The sequence below is a fragment of the Ranitomeya variabilis genome, chromosome 6, assembly GCF_051348905.1.
Source record: "Ranitomeya variabilis isolate aRanVar5 chromosome 6, aRanVar5.hap1, whole genome shotgun sequence".
Taxonomy (NCBI): Eukaryota; Metazoa; Chordata; class Amphibia; order Anura; family Dendrobatidae; genus Ranitomeya; species Ranitomeya variabilis.
In genome coordinates this window covers 415205421-415227974 of record NC_135237.1, presented here as the reverse complement: position 1 = coordinate 415227974, position 22554 = coordinate 415205421, and the positions used below count along the sequence as shown (strand labels likewise).

The window sequence follows — 22554 nt, the reverse complement described above, 5'->3', positions numbered from 1 at the left end:
TGAGGAGATCAGCTGTCTGCGGGTGAGTATAAGCATTTTTTTTATTATTTTTAAACATTCTATCTTTTACTATAGATGCTGCAAAAGCAGCATCTATAGTAAAAAGTTGGTCACACTTGTCAAACGCTATGTTTGACAAGTGTGACCAACCTGTCAGTCAGTTTTCCAAGCGATGCTACAGATCGCTTGGAAAACTTTAGCATTCTGCAAGCTGATTACGCTTGCAGAATGCTAAAAAAACGCGAAAAAAACGGAAAAAAAAATGCGGATTTCTTGCAGAAAATTTCCGGTTTTCTTCAGGAAATTTCTGCAAGAAATCCGGACGTGTGCACATACCCTAAGGGTACTGTCACACAGTGGCACTTTGATCGCTATGACGGTACGATCCGTGACGTTTCAGCGATATCCATACGATATCGCTGTGTCTGACACGCAGCAGCGATCAGGGACCCTGCTGAGAATCGTACGTCGTAGCAGATCGTTTGGAACTTTATTTCGTCGCTGGATCTCCCGCTGTCATCGCTGGATCGTTGTGTGTGACAGCGATCCAGCGATGCGTTTGCTTGTAACCAGGGTAAACATCGGGTTACTAAGCACAGGGCCGCGCTTAGTAACCCGATGTTTACCCTGGTTACCAGCGTAAAAGTAAAAAACAAACAAACCGTACATACTCACATTCCGGTGTCCTTCAGGTCCCTTGCCGTCTGCTTCCCGCTCTGACTGACTCCCGGCCGTAAGGCAGTACAGAGCACAGCGGTGACGTCACCGCTGTGATCTGCTTTTACTTTACGGCGGCACTCAGTCAGAGGGGGAAGCAGACGGCAAGGGACCTGAAGGACACTGGAATGTGAGTATGTACGTTTTTGTTTTTTTTTTTACTTTTACGCTGGTAACCAGGGTAAACATTGGGTTACTAAGCGCGGCCCTGCTCTTAGTAACCCGATGTTTACCCTGGTTACCCAGGGCCCTCGGCATCGTTGGTCGCTGGAGAGCGGTCTGTGTGACAGCTCCCCAGCGACCACACAACGACTTTCCAACGATCACGGCCAGGTCGTATCGCTGGTCGTGATCGTTGGAAAGTTGCAGAGTGTGACAGTACCCTAAGAGTTCTGAGATACTGAATTAAACTGCAGAGGACGAAGTGTTCCAGGAGTTTAGAGATGAAGAGCAGATTAGACGGATCTGTATTTGGCAGCACTGTTCTGGTCGAGGGGTGTTTTTTTTTTTTTTTTACGTAATGGATGTATGCTGACATGTTTAACCCCTCTCTCACTTATCTGGTATCTTTCCTTCCTTATTTAAATATTTTAGTTAGGTGAGTGGTGACAGCCGGGTAATGGGACTGAAGGAGATATGAGGGAATAGGGTCACTGGTGCAGGTAGTAAAGAAAGGACACAAGGAGCCTGGTCACTTCTTCTTCTGTGGCCAGTTCAAAGACTGAAAGTGAGCTAGGTGCTGTGCGTGAGAGAGGATCACGCATGATAATAGTGGATTGGAAAAAAATGTCCCATTGGAAATGGTCACTTTTTTTTTTCTTTGAAATAATTGCCAAGATTGTCAGTGGTAGGGGCCTGCACTCTTAAGGTACCGTCACACTAAGCAACGTCGCCAGCGATCTGTGACGTTGCAGCGTCCTAGGGAGCGATATCGCTGTATTTGACACGCAGCAGCGATCAGAATCCCGCTGTGAAATTGCTGGTCGCTGCTAGAAGGTCTGCACATTATTTGGTCGCTAGGTCGCCGTGTATCGCTGTGTTTGACAAGCAAAAGCAACCATACCAGCGATATTTTACACTGGTAACCAGGGTAAACATCGGGTTACTAAGCGCAGGGCCGCGCTTAGTAACCCGATGTTTACCCTGGTTACCAGCGTAAAATGTAAAAAAACAAACAGTACATGCTCACCTGCGCGTCCCCCAGGCTCTGCTTCCTGACTCTTACTGATCGCCGGCCCTAAACTGAAAGTGAAAGCACAGCGGTGACGTCACCGCTGTGCTGTTAGGGCCGGAGCTCAGTCAGTGTCAGGAAGCAGAGGCTGGGGGACGCGCTGGTGAGTATGTACTGTTTGTTTTTTTAACTTTTACGCTGGTAACCAGGGTAAACATCGGGTTACTAAGCGCGGCCCTGCGCTTAGCAACCCGATGTTTACCCTGGTTACCCGGGGGCCTCGGCATCGTTGGTCGCTGGAGAGCGGTCTGTGTGACAGCTCTCCAGCGACCAAACAGCGACGCTGCAGCGATCGGCATCGCTGTCGCTATCGCTGCAGCGTCGCTTAGTGTGACGGTACCTTTAGATTGAGGAGAGAATGAAAAGTTAGTGGTTTAGGATTGTTGGATAGTGAGGTGATGGTGTTTTAAAGTAGGTTTGTTTGCATAGGTGAAGTGCAGAGTTGTATGTTTTCAAGCATAAACTTAGAATGGATGAAGTCTTTTCCAGATTACATTTTCTCCACAGATGTGGAATATGACAGACAGTTGGAGACACAATGGAATATGGAACACGAATTTGCGTGGGAAGAAGCCTGACTGGAGCCACAGGTACCATGTGACACTGCCCAATTTAGGGTCACAGTGTAGTGGCAGTTATTTCCCTGTGATGTCACTAAAGTGACTACTAGCTGGGCAAGGGCAGACAAGAGTGGCACTCTGATGGGGGGGTTGACCTCACTATTGGGGACAACTATTTTTAGCATGATTGTGTATATGTGGGTCGGCAACAGTGGGAAACCTACAAGTGTAATTAATTTTCATATGAGATCTGACACACAGGATGCGTGGACTGTTAAGCCTGTTGTGTTGGTCACACACGACCACAGCAGTCAGTGACAAACAGTGATGTATGCAGCCATTCCTGTGCTGCATGGGTCTTCTCATAGTAACTGGTGACACCAGCACTGCTGGCTGTCAGAGGGGACTGAGCACTTGAGTTTCCTCTGCAGCGCGCCTGTCTGGGAGACTGCATAAAGATGAAATACCATGGGAGATGTTGTAAAGACCCCTTTTATAACATAATGGATAATGTAACTGAAGAGACCCAAATGCAATATTTAACATTTATTGTGGGTTAACTGGTAGGCCTCCGCTCTAATAGTGTGATTGTCATTAAATTGTAACTTGCACTTTTAACATGCAAACTTCAATATCAATAGTATTGATACCTGCATGAGATCAAATTTTTAGATTACTATAACATTAACGCCATGTAGGAGGTCTCGTGACCTGTCTACACCAGCCTCTGACCCCCAGCCAACATTAAGAGTGCCCTTTCTATACTATCTTGTAACCCTGACTAAAAGATGTCCATTCCATTATTGGAATGTTGCACGCTGTCTGCAGTTTACAGGTGTTTGCGTCAAACGTCCTTCTAACTGCCTATGGACAACAATTCCAGATTGCGATTTGACAAAACGTAATACTTAGTTCTTGGGAGGACCAGAGAGTACGTATTGATAGATATTGGGAGAATAGTTTGGAGATATATGGACAGCTTTGTAGGTCAATATTGGTAATGTGAACTGGATTCACTGGAGAGAAAGGGGGGGGGGGGGGGAAGCTGAGAAAGAGAAAGGGTTATTAATCGTGCAGCAGAGTTAAGGATGGATTGGAGAGGTGCAAGAATGTTAGCCGGGAGGCAACAGAGGAGTTCATTGCAGTGGTTGAGGTGGGATATGAGGGCATGTATTAATATTTTAGTCAATTCAGGGTTGAGTAAAGGATGAATTCTGGAGATATCTTTGAGTTTGAGACTGCAGGAGATGGTAAGTGCTTGCATTTGTGGTATGAAGGACATGGAAGAGTCAAGGGATACTCCGAGGCAGCAAACTTCTAGTACAAGGGGAAAGCGTGATGTCATTTATTGTGATTAGTGATGAGCGAATATACTCGTTACTCGAGATTTCCCGAGTATTTTTTTTTGTGCTTGGAGATTTAGTTTTCTTGCCGCAGCTGGATGATTTACAGCTAATAGCCTGCTTGACTACATGTTTCCCTAGCAACCAGGCAACCCCCACATGTACTTGGCCTGGCTAATAGCTGTAAATCATTCAGCTGAGGCGATGAAAACTAAATCTCCGAGCACTAAAAAAATACTCTGAGGACACCGAGCCTGCTCGGGAAATCTCGAGTAACGAGTATATTCGCTCATCACTAATTGTGATAGATCAGTCAGGTGAGTTGAGTGGGAGGGAGGAAACATGAGTTCTATTTTGTTCATATTGAGCTTTAGGAAGCATGATGAAAAGAGGATATGGCTGATGGCCACTCTGGGATTCCAGACAGCAGAGTCGTGATGTCTGGGCCAGAGGTAGATTTGAGTGTCACCCATGTATAAGTGGTACTGGAAGACAGTTGTCCCAGGCCAGATGGAGAAGAGTAGGGTACCAAGACAGAGCCTTGAGGGACACCATCAGAGAGGGCGGGATGATGAGGTAGAATGGAAGACTCTAATTGTGCACTTAGTAAGGTATGAGGAGATCCAAGGTCTTTGATGCCAAGGGAAGAGAGGATCTGTAGTAGAAGTGAGTGGTTGACTGTCGAAAGCATAGCTCAGATCTAAAAGGAAGAGTATAGAAAATTTGTGTTGGTTTTGAGAACTCTTTGAAAATTCTGGTTAGCGCAGTTTTGGTGAAGTGGTGGGGATGGAAGGCAGATTGTAAATTGTCAGGGAGTTGGATGAGAGGTGGGGTGAACGTCCAATTTGGATGTATTGTTCAAGGAGTGTGAAAGTGAATGGGAGCAGTGATATGGGATGATAGCTGGATGTAGAGGTTGGGTCAAGGGATGGCTTCTTCAGTATAGTTGTGATTTGATGCAAGTTTTAAAGCAGAAGGGAAGGTACCAGAGGTTATTGATGGGTTGAAGAGTTGGGTGAGAGCTGGGGTAAGCGTGGTGGTGAGGTTAGGGAGGTGATGGGATGGATTCAAGTGCACAAGTAGTGAGGTGTGATTTGCTTAGAATTTTCATCCAAATGGGTTAATTGTAATGCCTTCACGCTGTATCTTAAGATATCCCGTTACAAACTCAACTGAGCAAGCAATGGTTTTTACTGGGCATAAAGAAGTCCAGCATCCTTTACCATAAAGGTCAGATTTTCATATTCGGTGCTCTAAAACACTAATTGAATAGAACTACATCTTCAAATAAGAGGCCTTCAGGCTTCAAGGCACTCAATGGGACTAACTTCAAAAAATGCCAAGGCAAAAGCAATTTAAAACAATGATGCCTCAAATTGTTAAGAACAAATCTGAGGCATGATGGGATTGGAAAAGAAACAGGTCACTGAGCCTTCACTATGACTTTTTTTTTCCCCAGCCTTTTAATAATTAAGAAATGAAAAATTACACTAGAGCATCCACAAAGCTATGCCTGCCAAACATGGCTGTGCAACCATTCCTGAGATTTCCTGTGAGCAAACTTTTCCTAGATACTTAATTGTTACCGATGCTCTCAGGTTTTTTTTTTTTTTTCTCCCCTCGCAAAGACTCTATCCCCAGCTACTTTCAACCAATTACTCGCTGTTTTCATAGAGTAATACCCATTCTAAAAAGGACCTAAAAAGTTAAAAAATAGTAACTGGAAATGGACCACCCCATTGGTAAACACTAGTGATGAGCGAATATACTCGTTACTCAAGATTTCTCGTGCATGCTCGGGGGTCCTCCGAGTATTTTTTTTTTTTTTTTTAGTGCTCGGAGATTTAGTTTTTCTTGCTGCAGCTGAATGATTTACATCTGTTAGCCAGCATAAGTACATGTGGGGGTTGCCTGGTTGCTAGGGAATCCCCACATGTACTTAAGCTGGCTATCAGATGTAAATCATTCAGCTGCGGCAAGAAAAACTAAATCTCCGAGCACTAAAAAATACTTGGAGGACCCCCGAGCATGCTCGAGAAATCTCGAGTAACGAGTATATTCACTCCTCACTAGTAAACACATATCATAGTAAACCTAAGTCTAACTGGCAACCAAACAGGTGAAAATAATTGGGATGGACTGGTAACAAACAAAAGGCTGACTCTACATCTGACTTTACTAAAAGAACATCTTAACCTGTATTACACACCAACTCAACTAATCTATCAAAGGAAATATAAGAATGCTGAAACCAGGTCTTGGAATAAAAGGTTAATAAGGCAAAATGTTTATCTAACTACACAACCCAAAACTGCAAAAATCTGTATCCAGTTATTAAAAGTCTTTGCTACATTGGATAGGGAACATCATTTTGAGACAGGTGCTGAAAACCCAATGACACAATCCTCGACATACTAGTGTTTTGTTTTAAATCTCATCTCTGGTGCCATCAGATGGGTGAGGGTCAAGAGAGGAAACCCTACAAAAATATGTATCTCTGAAGGTGGAAAATGGACTTCCTCTATTGGGCCCCATCATTTGTGTACTCCCCTGCCACCAGCTCCCCACCCCACAATCAACTATGCCAGCGTCTATGACTCCGGTACAGTTCAAAGCAATGATGGAGGAGAGAGCGTCAGATGACGCTCGCTCTCCCATCATTCCCCTCTGCCTCTGACACAGCAGGTGCGTGATGACGTAACTTCATCGCGCACCTACTGTGTTTTTAAATATATCAGTGAGTGAGTGGGCCACACAGTCCAGCAATCTATGGGGGGGCTACATTATATTCTATGGGGGGCTGTATTATATTCTATGACGGAGGATTGCATTATACTCTATGATGGGGCTTCATTATACTATGAGGGGTCTACATTTTATTCTATGGGGGGCTGCATTATACTATGAGGAGGGCTACATTGTATTCTGAGGGAGGATTGCATCATACTCTGATGGGGCTACATTATATTCGATGGGGGGGCTGCATTATACTATGAGGGGGGCTGCATTATATTCTATGGGGGTTACATTATATTCTGTGGGGTGGCTGCATTATACTGTACTGAGGACTAAGGAGAATACATTGAAGAATACATATGAAGAACTATGGGGTGCATTATACTATGGGAAGTGAATTGTACTACATGGATGACTATGGCGGTGCGTTATACTATATGGAGCACTGAGGAGTGTATCATACTATATGGAGGACTATTGGGAGTGTGTTCTACTACATGGAGGACTGAGCAGTGCATTTTAATTGAGCACCGAGGAGTGTATAATCATAATAATCTTTATATAGCGCCAACATATTCCGCAGCGCTTTACAGTTTAACAGTTTCAAACACAACAGTCATAGGTAACAATGTTAACAATACAGTAATAAAGCAAAATAAGACAAAATAAGACGACCCTGCTCGTGAGAGCTTACAATCTACAATATAAAGATTATTATTATTATCTTGAAAAATGATTTCATCATCCCCAAACATCCTTTCAATTGATAAGAAAAGTGTCCAATAAATGCACACGTTTATGTTGATATTTTGAAGATGTAATGACAGCCATCTCCCCAGTTCCTTTACCTGACATGCAGCCCCATATCATCAATGACTCTGGAAATTTGCATGTTCTCTGCAGGCAGTCATCTTTATAAATCTCATTGGAACGGCACCAGAGTTCCAGCATCATCACCTTGCCCAATGCAGATTCGCAATTAATCACTAAATATGACTTTCATCCAGTCATCCATAGTCCACGATTGCTTTTCCTTAGCCCATTGTAGCCTTGTTTTTTTTCTGTTTAGGTGTTAATGATGGCTTTCGTTTAGCTTTTCTGTATGTAAATCCCATTTCCATTAGGCGGTTTCTTACAGTTCGGTCACAGACGTTGACTGCAGTTTCCACTTATTTGTTCCTCATTTGTTTTGTTGTGCATTTCCTGTTTTGAAGACATATTGCTTTGAGTTTCCGGTCTTGACGCTTTGATGTTTTCCTTGGTCTACCAGTATGTTTGCCTTTAACAACCTTCCCATGTTTGTATTTGGTCCAGATTTTAGACACAGCTGACTGTGAACAACCAACATCTTTTGCAACATTGCGTGATGATTTACCCTCTTTTAAGAGTTTGATAATCCTCTCCTTTGTTTCAATTGAAAACTCTCGTGTTGGAGCCATGATTCATGTCAGTCCACTTGGTGCAACAGCTCTCCAAGGTGTGATCACTCCTTTTTAGGCCAGTTTCACATGTCAGTGGCTCCGGTACGTGTGGTGAGTTTTCTCACGTACCGGAGACACTGACTCACGTAGACACATTAAAATCAATGTGTCTCTGCACATGTCAGCGTGTTTTCACGGACCGTGTGTCCGTTTGAAAAACACAGAGACATGTCAGTGTTCGTGGGAGCGCATGGATCACACGGACCCATTAAAGTCAATGGGTCCGTGTAAAACACGTACCGCACATGGATGCTGTCCGTGTGCCGTGCAGGAGACAGTGCTACAGTAAGCGATGTCCCCTGCTTTGGGTGCTGAAGCCGCCATTCATTTCTTCTCTCCAGCAGCATTCGCTGGAGAAGGAATGAAAAATCAATGTTTTTTTTTAAATTATTTTTGTCTTTAAAATAAAGATCCTTGTCACCTCCCCCCTCCCACCCCCTGTGCTCCCACCCAGTGGCAAAAAAATACCCAGCTCCCGCGATGCTTCCTCTCAGCGCCGCAGCTTGTCCTGTATGGGCGGTCACGTGGTGCCACTCATTACAGTGATGAATATGCGGCTCCACCTCCCATAGGGGTGGAGCCGCATATTCATCACTGTAATGAGCGGTACCACGTGACCGCTCATACAGGAAGCTGCGGTGCTGAGAGGAAGCATCGAGGGAGCTGGGTATTTTATTTCCACTGGGTGGGAGCACAGGGGGTGGGAGGGGGGAGGTTGCCGGGAACTTGATTTTTAACCACAAAAAATAAAAAAACAATGATTTTTCATTCCTTCTCTCCAGCGAACGCTGCTGGGAAGGAATGAATTCCGGCTTAAGCACCAGATGCAGGGGGCAGCGCTTATCACTAGCGCTGTCTCCTGCACGGTCCGTGTGGTCCTCAGTGGGCACACGGCCGCTGCACGTGTGCCACACTGATGTGCCACGTGGGCACACGGACACGGATAACTCCGGTACCGATTTTTCCGGTACTGGAATTATCTGGACGTGTGAGACTGGCCTTAGATGCAGTCTAACCAACAGATCTAATTTGATGCAGGTGTTATTTTTAGGAATGAAAATTTACAGGGTGATTCCATAATTTTTTTCCTCAGAATTGAGTGATTCCATAATTTTCCCCCTATGCTTGGTTAAAAAAGTAACCATTACTGACGACCACATTTTTTGTTCTTGATTTCTTTTAGTGTTTCTTAAAGCCAGAAAGTTGCCATTTGTAATGACTTTAATTTTGAAAAAAAAAAAGCAGATCACAGACATGGCACAAAACTAAACAACTGAATGAACATCCTCCAAGGCCGGTGATTGCATAGTGTTTGCCAGGGGTTGTAGCTGTGGCCACGTGAGCAGCCTGCTGAGCTGAGGTCTCCGCTGCAGGAGCGGTCTGTCAGAGATGGCCAGTAGGAGAGCACTGCCCGGGGAAGGAGTGCATAGAGGAGACTAGGCTGCCCATCCCCCGAACTGGTGAGGACTTGGGAGCACTTACTGGCCAGACCGGTGGAGGGGGCAGGGAGGAATCTATAACGAGGACGGCCACAAGCGGCGCCAGGACTGGAGGGGCTGCAGGAGTTGTGCTCACCTGAACCAGAGCATTGGACCTAGCTGAGGTAGAGGGGGAGAGCCTGCTACAGGGCGAGAGTTACGAGTGGCTGCTCACTGGCAGTGTGTATAGCAGCCTCTTGGACTAGGAGGCACGGCGCCGAGCACTCCGTCCATACTCGCTGTCTGTCGGGTGTCTGTAGCTATAAGTAGTGGTAGGTAGCGCTAGCACAATATAACCTGACAGGAAGCCGCTGCAGGAGAGGAGTGTGGCGCCCTCTGGTGCCGGCTGCGTGTGTGCGCACCGTGTCTGGAGGAAGGGGGAAGCCATCTCGTCTCCTCCCCTTGTGTCTGACAGGCGCTGGGAGGGATTGCTGAGCGCACAGCTCGTGCGGAGCAGCGGGACTCTCCATCCACTAGTGGTCGGGACACCCCGGGACACGCCGCCGCCTCTCCTCTCCGCAGTGTCACTAGCAGCCGGCTCCACCATGAAGGCAAAGAAAGGTGGGTGAGGGGAGTCGGGCCGCCGCCGCTGCCGGGACGCTCGTGTTCTGTCACCCGCTCCATGTGCCCAGCCCGTGCACCCAGCTGCCCTTTGTTTGGTGGCATGTGTCTGCTCTTCCTGGGAACAGTCCTCCATGGCCCTGGCAGGGCTGCCGAGTTGTTGGGGAAGTTTTGGTGGCCAGTTTAATGTCTTTTGGGGGAGAAGTGACTTGTTCCTGTGAGTTTGTTGTGACTGGTAAAAGTTTGGTGCGAGCTGCACACAAAGGAAGAGTGGAGCCTGCTCAGCCTCACTGGTGGAACAAAGAAAGTTTCTCCAGCACGAGGGAGGTCCCTGCGAGCACATGGTCCACAGCTAGCCCAGGGCCACCAGGGGGCTCCACAGCTAGCCCAGGGCCACCAGGGGGCTCCACAGCTAGCCCAGGGCCACCAGGAGGCTCCACAGCTAGCCCAGGGCCACCAGGAGGCTCCACAGCTAGCCCAGGGCCACCAGGAGGCTCCACAGCTAGCCCAGGGCCACCAGGGGGCTCCACAGCTAGCCCAGGGCCACCAGGAGGCTCCACAGCTAGCCCAGGGCCACCAGGAGGCTCCACAGCTAGCCCAGGGCCACCAGGAGGCTCCACAGCTAGCCCAGGGCCACCAGGGGGCTCCACAGCTAGCCCAGGGCCACCAGGGGGCTCCACAGCTAGCCCAGGGCCACCAGGAGGTTCCACAGCTAGCCATGGGCCACCAGGAGGCTAGTGCCCAGCCTTTAGCCCTGTCCTTGGGCTTCACCACACTGAGCCTCCTGGGAAAGTCTTTGTTTGGAGAGTAGGCTTGCATTCCTGAGGGAAGGGCTACATAACTTTTTAGGACAACTATTTTGCTGATTATGAGCTTTTTCAGGCTAGTTAACCACTTTCCTAAAAGTTTGGAGCGAGTTGGAGGCCAGATGGAGGAGTGTGAGAGTGTTCTGCTCCCTCCATCGCTCCCAGCCTCACAAGTTTGGATTCCTTTGTTCCTCAGCACCATGTGCTCCACCACTGCTGCATCCCCAGAGCTGGGCAGGGGCACACAGCCCTATGAAGAGAACACATGGCAGAGCCTCCTGCTCTATTATTGCCTAGTTATAGGACAATAAGAACTTTGCATTGACTTGGTCTGAGCATTACTTTGTATTTTTCTCCACTGTAGTTGAATGTCCTTTGTCCTTCAGAAGTGCCCAGTGGAGAATATTTCGAGTGTGGTGCACATTAAGAGCTGACTTTATATGTATATGTATATGTATATGTGTAGATGTGCCATGTGAGGCCGAGTGTGTGTGCTCAGCATTGTTCACACAGGAGACAGCAGGGTGACAGGGAGGGGGCAGTGCTGCTGACAGATCAGGATGGGACAAACTGCTTGCAGATGCTTGAAACTTTTTCAGGCAGCTGAAACAAAAGGCTTGCTCCCCATCCCCCTGCTGTTTGGACATGTTTGGAGCTTTTGTTCAGATGGTGGCAAGGAAGAAAGGCTAGTTGTGCTGCCTCGCTTCTCTTCCAGTATCCTACATGGACAACTTCGAAGCTAAGAAGTAACCCAACCACTAAGATTTTATGGCCAGTGTATTGCTGCTGAATAGATCTAGCCAGATACTATGTAGCTGTTGTTAAAGCTCCTTGAAGAGGAACTTGAGAAATGAGTCTTTTTGGAAAGTCCCTTAGATTCCTGTCTAAGCCATCTAAGTACAAAGCTGACACTTCTGATAGTACAGATCTGTTGTGTCGCGGGACAAGAGAAGGCACATTTGTCTTCCTTGGATAATTTATTCTAAACAATATATATATATATATATATATATATATATATATATATATATATATATATATATATATATATATATATATATATATATATATATATATATATATAATTTTTTTTTTTAACTGCAAAGCTGTTAAAAAAAAAAAAAAAAAAGTCTTCAATGACGTCTTTCTATTGATTTATGATTATTATTTCTAAGGGCACAGATCACTTAAGTGGATGATTGCTTTGTATGTGTTAGGCATAATTAACAAATGGTGGATTTATTTATTTATTTTGGGCTGTGTAGCAAATGTTTGAACTTGTTCTTCTACGTCATTCGCTTCCATACACTCGTAAAGCTGTGTTTTATATATTGTTCCCACAATCGCCACGTGCTTTTTCTAACCACTTCCACCCTCACATCAGTATTGTGTTGACATCTGTCAGTGTCAACTTTTTCAACTTTTAATATACACAAATAAATACAGTTTATTATTTAGTCAGATATCACTTAATTAGACCTTGGTAAAACATCTGTTTCCAGTGTAGGTCTTGAAGAACTCTTTGAAGTTGTACTGGTAGATTACCTCCTGTGGATTCCTCATCTGGTATACAGGACTAATGACCCTACTACTCCTTTTCTTTGCTTACAACTTGCCATGGACTCTGGATGCCAGCACCTCCACCAGTCCTAATTGTACAATAAATGCTCCTGTCATTGCCATAATGCTAATGAAATTTGGCTAGAAAACTAAGTTTAGAGAGCCGTCATTTTGAAGACCTATCACCAGTTTTACTAACAAAAATGAGCATGGCCTTGATTTATGAAGGTTAATCTTGTTCTAAAAAGGGCAGCACCTGCTCGCCTTCATTTTCCTATCTTGGGCACAGTTGACCTGGAAATCGAGCCAGTTCACACACGTGTATGTATAATAATAATAATCACATAAAATATTGAATTGCTGCCATGTGTGAATTGTGCGCAGGCTTCATCTTGTTAACCTCTTCTTCCATCCAGCCACATATCACCCAGACATTTATGGGTGGCTTTCAGCAGGACAAGTAACAATTAGAAATGACAGGTTCCTCTAGTGAAGCGGTTTGAACACCACTCTTTACTTACGCAACCGATAAGAACTCTGACTAACTGCTTGTGTTTTCAGTCTGAGCCGTTTCCTGTTGGGATAGATGGCCTTAAAGCACTCGCTGGTTTTAGAGCTGTTGGCATATCCAGGCACTAGTTTTTAACATTTGGCAGGCTTCCTGAAGCAGTTCCTTACTTGATGACGGCGACTTAAGTGTTTTTTTTTTGTTTGTTTTTTTTTTGGCCAACGATTAATCGTTAAATCTAATGTAATTAATCTGCATTGTTTTACCAAGAGTTATGTTCAGCTTGGGTTTTTAGGGGATTTCTGTAATCGCTTGTTCTTAGAGGATACATTTATATAGAGGGTATATTTATTCTCAAAGTACTGTTTGTACCGGGACAGTATAGGCATAGCCAGTCCTCTTTGTGTAAATGCCTCGCAGCCCTGCGCCAGTCCTGACTCGATGTTCCCTGTGTAAATGACGAAACTTTCCTTGCTGCGCTAGGATAAAGCGGTGGCGAGCCACCCTCGGGTTTCTGTTTTGCAACATGCTTGAGTCATCTGTCAGGTCGGTGTCAGTATGAAATGACATAAGCATTGCTCAGAAAGGGAAAGTACTGTGCTGATGATAACCATTAGTAGTAATGCAGTGATTTTAGACCAGGAGCCCTTGTCTGACACATTGCAGTGCTGGCACTGAAGTCACACAATGGTTTTATGCAAATATAACACAGCAGTAATTTCTTTGAACACTTCTCTTTCTAACGAAGAGTTTTATGCATTTGTCTTGTGGTGTTTGCTAGTAATGGAGGGTATTTCTGGCTTTTACAACCCAGCCGTCTCCTGAAAATATCCGTTGGTGTCCCAGCTCATTCAGATTCCACTTTGTGTTCAGATCAGCGTTGGAGACCGCGTCTGTCACATTCATCCTGCGACACAATGCACTTCCAGCAATCCTCAGTGATTGATTAATGCTGGTGCCCTTACACAAGGCTCATCTCCCATTGTATAGACGAGGTAAACAAAGCAATGTCACTGAAGGCTTTATTGTGATGGTAAAGAGCTCTGCGCCTCCCTGTGTAACAGATCTGTGAGTATAAATCTGTGCAGCATGAATCCCAACCCATGAGCACAATGATCAGCTACAAGATGGATAGCTTTAAGGACATACTTTGCCTCTGTCTGACTTGGAATACCATCTGGGTGGAATATGGGACTGATGCATTCTGCTGTGAAAAGTAAATGACCTCAGCGGAGGATGGAATACTGTAAAGCGCTGTGCTCGGGTGATGTCACTACTGCTATATTCTTGGCATTTTACCTACAGGGACCTGGGGCAGATTTCCCACCCCTTGATGTAATGATATGGCACTTGACACCAAGTAAATGTTGACATGTCTTTTTCTTAGGGTTAGTTCCGCTATCGGGCAGTGAGACTGAGGATGATGATGGTATGGATATTCCCCTGGATCTCTCCTCCACTGCTGGCTCAGGGAAGAGAAGAAGGCGTGGAAACTTGCCTAAAGAGTCAGTCCAGATTCTGCGAGACTGGTTATATGAGCATCGCTATAATGCCTACCCCTCAGAGCAAGAGAAAGCCCTCCTGTCTCGGCAGACCCATCTCTCCACACTACAGGTATGTTTGAGCAACGTGAAACTGCGATATGGATCTTCTTGTAATCATCATTTGGGGCCTAGCTGGATTGTTTATTTTGTAGCTTTTATGCTGGAAATTACGTTGTGCCCTTTTCAGTGTCTTTTATGTAAGTAGACACAGGGGAACATGAAGTGGAAACCGCCTACGAAAACATTGCACAAGTTATTCGTATGTGTTGTTTTTCTTCTATGCTGCAAAACATCCTTGTCATTTCAGTACATGAGGCAAATGGCCAAATCTCCGCATGGCTGAAAATGTTAAATCTTGTGCTCCAGATTTTAGCATTTCTCATTTCCTGTCATTTACCCAGGAAGGAATACATCCTCTTGTCTGACGTCCTCCTAAAGGAATCTGACCAGTAAACACGTAGTTGTGAAAAAGGGGCAGTTCTCATAATTACGTTTTTGTTTTTTGTGGTGGATCATACCCATGTGAATTGTAGTTTGTGTATTTTATGACAGATCACTCATGTTTTGCTGTCACAGGAGGCTTTTAAGTGCCGAGGTTGTATATTCTGGAAAGTTGGTTTGCCATCCACAGCACTCATAGCCTCCATTAGGATCTAGTTTCTGTTAACAGACCTGCTCACTCCCTTCTTCTGCTCCACATCTTGAAATGCAGGGGTTAAATGTGTCTGGGTTGGTGTGAGGTAAGCCAAGATATGCCTGGTAGCACAGTAAGTTCAGCAGTCAGTGAGTCACTGCAGTCTCTACCAAAAGACAAACAGCATCTTGTTTCAAAGCTAAGCTTCCCACCATTAGCCTAAGGTATGGGAAATAACATGTGAACAACATTATCAAAAATGAAAGCGTTCAGACCTAACATTCCTCGGGCCTTATTAGGTAGGGACAAGTAGGCCTTTGTTTTAGTAGAAACTTTATGATTCTGATGTGTAGCATCTCTAACCTGTACACGGAAGTCTGAGGTTAATACTTAGATCATTAACAGGAGTGACGGTTTCCAGATATTTCTATATTAGGCTGCAGTTACCGGCTCCTTTCTGTGGCATCTTGTTGGTCTGATTTTGTACAAAGATACAGGTATAAAACGCAGTGGTAACGGCAATTTCGAAAAGCCGCATGGATTTCAGCACAAATTCTTGGAGAAGAACGCCACAAAATATAATCAAAGAAAGCATCCAAAATTGAAATATGTGCCGCAAATATGACAGCTAATGTATGCATTACTTTGTGCCAACCCAATGTGTGAGCTTATGTTTATACAATAGCTTTTTATGATGGCATACAAATATGTTTAACAATCAAGGGGTAGAATAGCTGCTGGAACGGGCACCTTGAGCTACTATGGACTTTTACCACATTGCCTTCTCTTAGAAACCAATTGCATATTATTATTATCCTGGGTGTAAAAGTTTTGAGAAGTGTATGGGATGTTGAAAAATCCAGATACCAAGATGATGACAATTTATCCGGCATTTCCCATCCCAGAACTACAGCGGGGCTGGGCAGCTTTCCCACTACAGTTGTTCCTCAACCTCATCTCCTAGGATGCTTCGCCTGCCATGAGTTGTTGAGCAACAGCTGAACGCCAAAGAATTCTCATTCTTCCTGAATGTCAATTTGCTCCTTGTGAAGTCTAACTCCAGTGTAATGAGGAATGAAAATCATGATTTTTTTTTTTTCTTTTCTTTCTTTGTAGGTTTGTAACTGGTTCATCAATGCAAGGCGTAGGCTTTTGCCTGATATGCTGAGGAAAGATGGAAAAGACCCTAATCAGTTCACCATTTCACGAAAGGGAGCCAAAATTACCGATGTGATACAAATGGACTCTCCGACGGGAACAAAGCCCTACATTCCCACTATAGATGAGAACTCTTTTCATTTCAGTTCTACCGGGTCAAACCAGAACTCAGGGAAGTTACTGGCATCACAACTGTCTTCTCCGCAATCTCTCCTAGCTCGACCCTCTGTCATCTGTCACACCACTGTCACATCACTAAATGACGCTCCTTTCAACTTCACCCATGTATTGAATGCTGGACAAATCCTAGAGCAGCACGAATCTGAGGCAAAAAAACTAACTGAAACCTCCCTTGTCTGCCACGAAGACACTATAAAATTAGGACAAAACACAAATACACAGAATGGATTATTCAACACTCCACCTCCTACCCCACCGGATCACAATCAGGACTTCAGTGGCTTCCAGTTATTGGTTGATGTTGCCCTCAAACAAGCAGCAGAGATGGAGCTTCAATCGAAACTCATGTCCTAAATCTTCACTTGTCAAAAGTGTTCTGAACATTTCCTTCGAACTGCCCAAGTCGATATCAAAGACAATTTGCATTAATTGATTTTTTTATTTTTTTCCTTTTTAATATATTCGTGTTATTTGCACACGGGATTATGAAAGTGAAGCTTTCCTGACACAAAGAGGTCTTACCCTTTTCAATGACTGTTTTTGTTTTATAGAATTCTTTTTTTTTCTTGGTCCTTTTGACTGTGACTACAGCCTTTGACTTTAGTGAGTTTCTCCATTGCCATTCATGGATATTGAATTCAGAAAGTTGCCATGTGTTTTTTTTTTTTCAGTAATTTAAACAAATCTCAGGGGTGAAGGAGAGCAGATATCAAGTGTTTGTGTGATTGTATATATTATATGGTCACATCTACATCCTAACTATACTGTATTTCATTCCAATCTTCTTTAAGATAGAGCTACTGTAGAAACAACATGCTTTACGTTTCTTGGTAGATTTTGCTTAAATGTGAGGTGTTTCCCAAGATTGTGACTTTTTTTTTTTTTTTTTTTATAATTTTTGGTACCTTTCAAACTGTGCAATATTTAGACTGAAACCGATAGACCTTTTTTTATCATTCCAGAGCAGCAGAAAATGCTCACATACTGTCTACATTTTTTAGTTTTTAATTTTTTTTCCAGTATATAATAAAATGTTTTGTTTGAGGTAATGTAAAAAATGTTTTTTGTTACCTGGGGATGGAATGAGAATGCCATGTAACTGGATACTGTTCCCATCTGGAATATTACTGCTATGTAAAGTTTTGTTTCTTTGACATGTATTTTTTTTTTTTTTTGTATGTTTTTTTTGTAATATAGAAAATAACAAATCACAGTGCCGTTTTGTTCTTATTTTTTTTCTAAATAATGCATACTTTTAATGAATATACATATTAGTCCAATAGTAGAATTTACACCAAACACATTCAACATAGTAATGCACCAGAAAGGGCCTGTTGGATATAATTAAACAGGCCACAGAATGTTCAGTTCAAACATATATTTTATTTATAGCAAAAAAAGATAAAAAGTTCATCACACAACATATACAGTTTCGTAATGTAAGGAATGCCTCCAATCCAATGAACTGGTTTCAAGTGCGGTACATATATCCAAACAATAACACCTTTATAACAAATGATAAGGTAAGTCACAAAATAACTTATTCCTTGATTCTTGTTAGCCAAATTGTCAGATGATTTGCCTAGGAAAAAGTATATATATCTGCTCTGCTAAAGTGCCAGTGTACATAACTATAGAACTAACTGCCCAAACAGCCTGTAAGGCTTGTATGATAATACACACCTAAGTTAAACCGTCATAAATGTGGGCAAACCCACAACATATTATATGACACCTAAGCTTTAAATGCTAACAATACGGCCAGGTATGACCCCGACTGTGGCATAATCAAGAGATCATAATTACCTATATGCACTCGCACAGGACCAGCATGAAACCCCTACGCGCGTTTCGATATGTTCTTCCGGGGGCGTATTTTTTATTTTTTTTTTTATATTTTTTTTTTCTAAATAATGCATACTTTTAATGATTCAGAAAATCGATAAAAAAATTTGGTGTGACAGTTTTAAAAATCTACCAAAAAACCCCCCCACACCTCTTAACCACTTTTATTATGTATATTTTCATCACAGGATGTATGGCGCGAGCTCAGGAGCCGAACCCGATCCATACCAAGCAGGTGCAAGCTGTTACTACACTGCCAGCATCTGTCTAGAACAGCAGCTACCGGCGATATTGGCTCTTATTGCTGCTGGTTATTCATTGAGATGCCATTGTCAGTCACTGCCAGCAACATTTACATGGACTAGTTGCTGTTGTGCATGCAATGGTCGTCATCACACCCATTTCTACCGTGGTCCCCTAGAAATACTAAAAACCTCTAGGAACATAACGTTAGGTCACATTCACACGTGTATCTGGTCAGTTTTTTTAACTCAGTATTTGTCAGACAAAACCCAGGAGTGGGTGAAAAATGCAGAAATGGTGACGTGTTTCTATTATACTTTTCCTTTGATTGTTAAACTCCTGATTTTACTGGCAAAAACTGAGGTAAAAAACTGACCAAATACGCAGCGTGTGCACGTGGCCTTAATGACCTGTGTGTGTGCCAGATGTTTGCTATGGTGAATAACTTTTATTATCTGTGCAATTGGTAGATCCTTTCACTTTAGGGATTATAAGATTTACACAAATTTTTGAAAAGCTTAACCCTCGAAGTCACGTGATTTGAGTGTCTGCCTGCTATGTATTTATCCATAGGTCATGAACATAGCACTCTGTTACTAAAGCAAGCCCTCACAGAAAAAAGTAGTGATTTGCAGATGACACCATCTAATTACATCCTTTAAATAAACACCAACAGGTTTTGTTTTGCAGACCCTCCGTAGGATATCTGAGGTCTAACCCAATAGTAACCTAGTTTGAGAGTTTCATTGGCTACTGATAATTCATTTTACCCAGACAAAAAATGTAAGGGTTACTTTGGCTCTTTATGCAGTCATGCCACTCCTTTCTCGGAGAAGCCATATGGCTATTCAACGGATCTTATTACAGACATATTGCCAGAAACTTGTCGCCCCTAGTGCTAAATATTTCATGTGCTCTAAACATAGAATCCTTTTATACTCTAAAAATTAAGTCCTTATGCTTACTGCTTTTTTTTTTTTTTTTTTTAGACATCTCTTCACAATCTACACTGATGTGCTAGTTTTTCATATTTGTCTTCTGTATTTTTGTAAGTTAAAATGCCTTGAATATCCTATTCGTGCCAATGTAGGGTAATACAGCGGTATTTAAAAGTCCAGAAAATCCATCAGTATGACCAAAATCAATGAATATTGACAGGGGCATACAAAAATAACCACCTGCAAAATACTATAAAAATTACGTAATTGTATTAAACATTCTAAAAACACCTTTATTCAATTAGAAAATTTAACAAGATGCCTCTTGTGTGAGGAAGGCCTGCCAGAAAAACCCGCATTTATATTATATAGACAATACAAATGTCCTTGTGGACCTATGCAGGAAATAACTTATTTTCATTGTCTCCTTACACTTGACAAGGATTGTTCAGCAGTTCCTTTTGAGATAGATATCTTTAATATATCTATTTGGGCACTGGTACCCCGATTTCATTTCATTGTACATCAATGCCTCAAAAGGAGAGTGCTGAGCCTAAGGGTACCGTCTCACAGTGGCACTTTGGTCGCTACGACGGCACGATCCGTGACGTTCCAGCGATATACTTACGATCTCGCTGTGTCTGACACACTACTACGATCAGGGACCCCGCTGAGAATCGTACGTCGTAGCAGATCGTTTGAAACTTTCTTTCGTCGTCAGATCACCCGCTGTCATCGCTGGATCGTCGTGTGTGACGCCGATCCAGCGATGTGTTCACTTGTAACCAGGGTAAATATCGGGTTACTAAGCGCGGCCCTGCACTTAGTAACCCGATGTTTACCCTGGTTACCCGGGTGCTGCAGGGGGACTTCGGCATCGTTGAAGACAGTTTCAACGATGCCGAAGTCCTTCCCCTGATCGTTGGTCGCTGGAGAGAGTTGTCTGTGTGACAGCTCCCCAGCGACCTCACAACGACTTACCAACGATCACGGCCAGGTGGTATCGCTGGTCGTGATCGTTGGTAAGTCTTTTAGTGTAACGGTACCCTAAGGCTACTTTCACACTAGCATCGTACGACGCACGACGAATTGCGACGTACCGACGCAAGCAGTGAAAGCGCTGCACAACGGGGGCAGTGGATGCTGTTTTACTACGCATCTGCTTCCCCATTGTGAGGTGCGGGGAGGAGGGGGCGGAGTTCTGGCCGTGCATGCGCGGTAGGAAATGGCGGACACGACGCACCAAAAAACGTTACATGCAACATTTTTTTCGGTCCGACGCAACCGTCGCACAACGGTTGCGACGTGTGGCAATGCGTCGCTAATGTTAGTCTATGGACAAAAAACGCATCCTGCAAGCAATTTTGCAGGATGCGTTTTTTAGCCACAATGACGCATTGCGACGTGCAGTGCACGACGCAAGTGTGAAAGTAGCCTTACAAATCAAGTCTAGACTCGCACGATATATGAACCTATAGACGGGTCAAATGGGCATTGTCCTGCATAGGTCCACAAGGACATTTGTATTGTCTATATGAGGCCCGTCTCACACGTCCAGATAATTCCGGTACCGGAGTTATCCGTGTCCGTGAGCTCATGTGGCACATCAGTGTGGCAGCCGTGTGCCGACTGAGTACCACACAGACCATGCAGGAGACAGCGCCACAGTAAGCGCTGTCCCCAGCGTGTGGTGCTGAAGCCGCCATTCATCCCTTCTCCCCAGCAGCGTTTGCTGGAGAGAAGGAATGAAAAATGTTGTTTTTTTTTTTGTTTGTTTTTTTTGGGGAGAAGGGATGAATATCGGCTTCAGCACCCAAAGCAGGGGACAGCGCTTAACTCTAGCGCTGTCTCCTGCACGGTCCGTGTGGTACTCAGTCGGCACACGGACAGCATTCGTGTGCAGTACGTGTTGACACGCACCCATTGACTTTAATAGGTCCGTGTGATCCGTGTTCTCCCACGAACACTGACATGTCTCCGTGTTTTTCAAACAGACACACGGTCTGTGAAAACACATTTATTTTAATGTGTCTAAGTGAGTCAGTGTCTCCGGTACGTGAGGAAACTGTCAACATACGTACCGGAGCCAATGACGTGTGAAACAGGCCTAATATACACTCACCGGCCACTTTATTAGGTACACCATGCTAGTAACGGGTTGGACCCCCTTTTGCCTTCAGAACTGCCTCAATTCTTCGTGGCATAGATTCAACAAGGTGCTGGAAGCATTCCTCAGAGATTTTGGTCCATATTGACATGATGGCATCACACAGTTGCCGCAGATTTGTCGGCTGCACATCCCAAAGATGCTCCATACAAGGCAGGATGGATCCATGCTTTCATGTTGTTTACGCCAAATTCTGACCCTACCATCCGAATGTCGCAGCAGAAATCGAGACTCATCAGACCAAGCAACGTTTTTCCAATCTTCTACTGTCCAATTTCGATGAGCTTGTACAAATTGTAGCCTCAGTTTCCTGTTCTTAGCTGAAAGGAGTGGTACCCGGTGTGGTCTTCTGCTGCTGTAGTCCATCTGCCTCAAAGTTCGACGCACTGTGCGTTCAGAGATGCTCTTAGGCCTACCTTGGTTGTAACGGGTGGCGATTTGAGTCACTGTTGCCTTTCTATCAGCTCGAACCAGTCTGCCCATTCTCCTCTGACCTCTGGCATCAACAAGGCATTTCCGCCCACAGAACTGCCGCTCACTGGATTTTTTTTTCTTTTTCGGACCATTCTCTGTAAACCCTAGAGATGGTTGTGCGTGAAAATCCAGTAGATCAGCAGTTTCTGAAATACTCAGACCAGCCCTTCTGGCACCAACAACCATGCCACGTTCAAAGGCACTCAAATCACCTTTCTTCCCCATACTGATGCTCGGTTTGAACTGCAGGAGATTGTCTTGACCATGTCTACATGCCTAAATGCACTGAGTTGCCGCCATGTGATTGGCTGATTAGAAATTAAGTGTTAACAAGAAGTTGGACAGGTGTACCTAATAAAGTGGCCGGTGAGTGTATATGCGGCTTTTCTG

The 22554-nt window shown here is 44.1% G+C and overlaps 1 protein-coding gene across 5 annotated transcripts in view; it reads left to right on the top strand.

Annotated features, from left to right (window-relative positions):
• The window catches only part of TGIF1 (TGFB induced factor homeobox 1), a 58194-nt gene extending 40492 nt beyond the window's left edge, over window positions 1-17702 (top strand). The window contains exons 2-4 of one of the 5 annotated variants that reach the window (XM_077270294.1): window positions 2456-2538; window positions 14369-14595; window positions 16276-17702. In XM_077270294.1, the coding sequence (XP_077126409.1) occupies window positions 2487-2538; window positions 14369-14595; window positions 16276-16851 (855 nt within the window). In that variant the 5' untranslated portion in view covers window positions 2456-2486 and the 3' untranslated portion in view covers window positions 16852-17702. The other 4 variants (XM_077270297.1, XM_077270298.1, XM_077270296.1 and 1 more) reach the window with 4 other exon arrangements.
• The last annotated feature ends 4852 nt before the right edge of the window (window positions 17703-22554 follow it).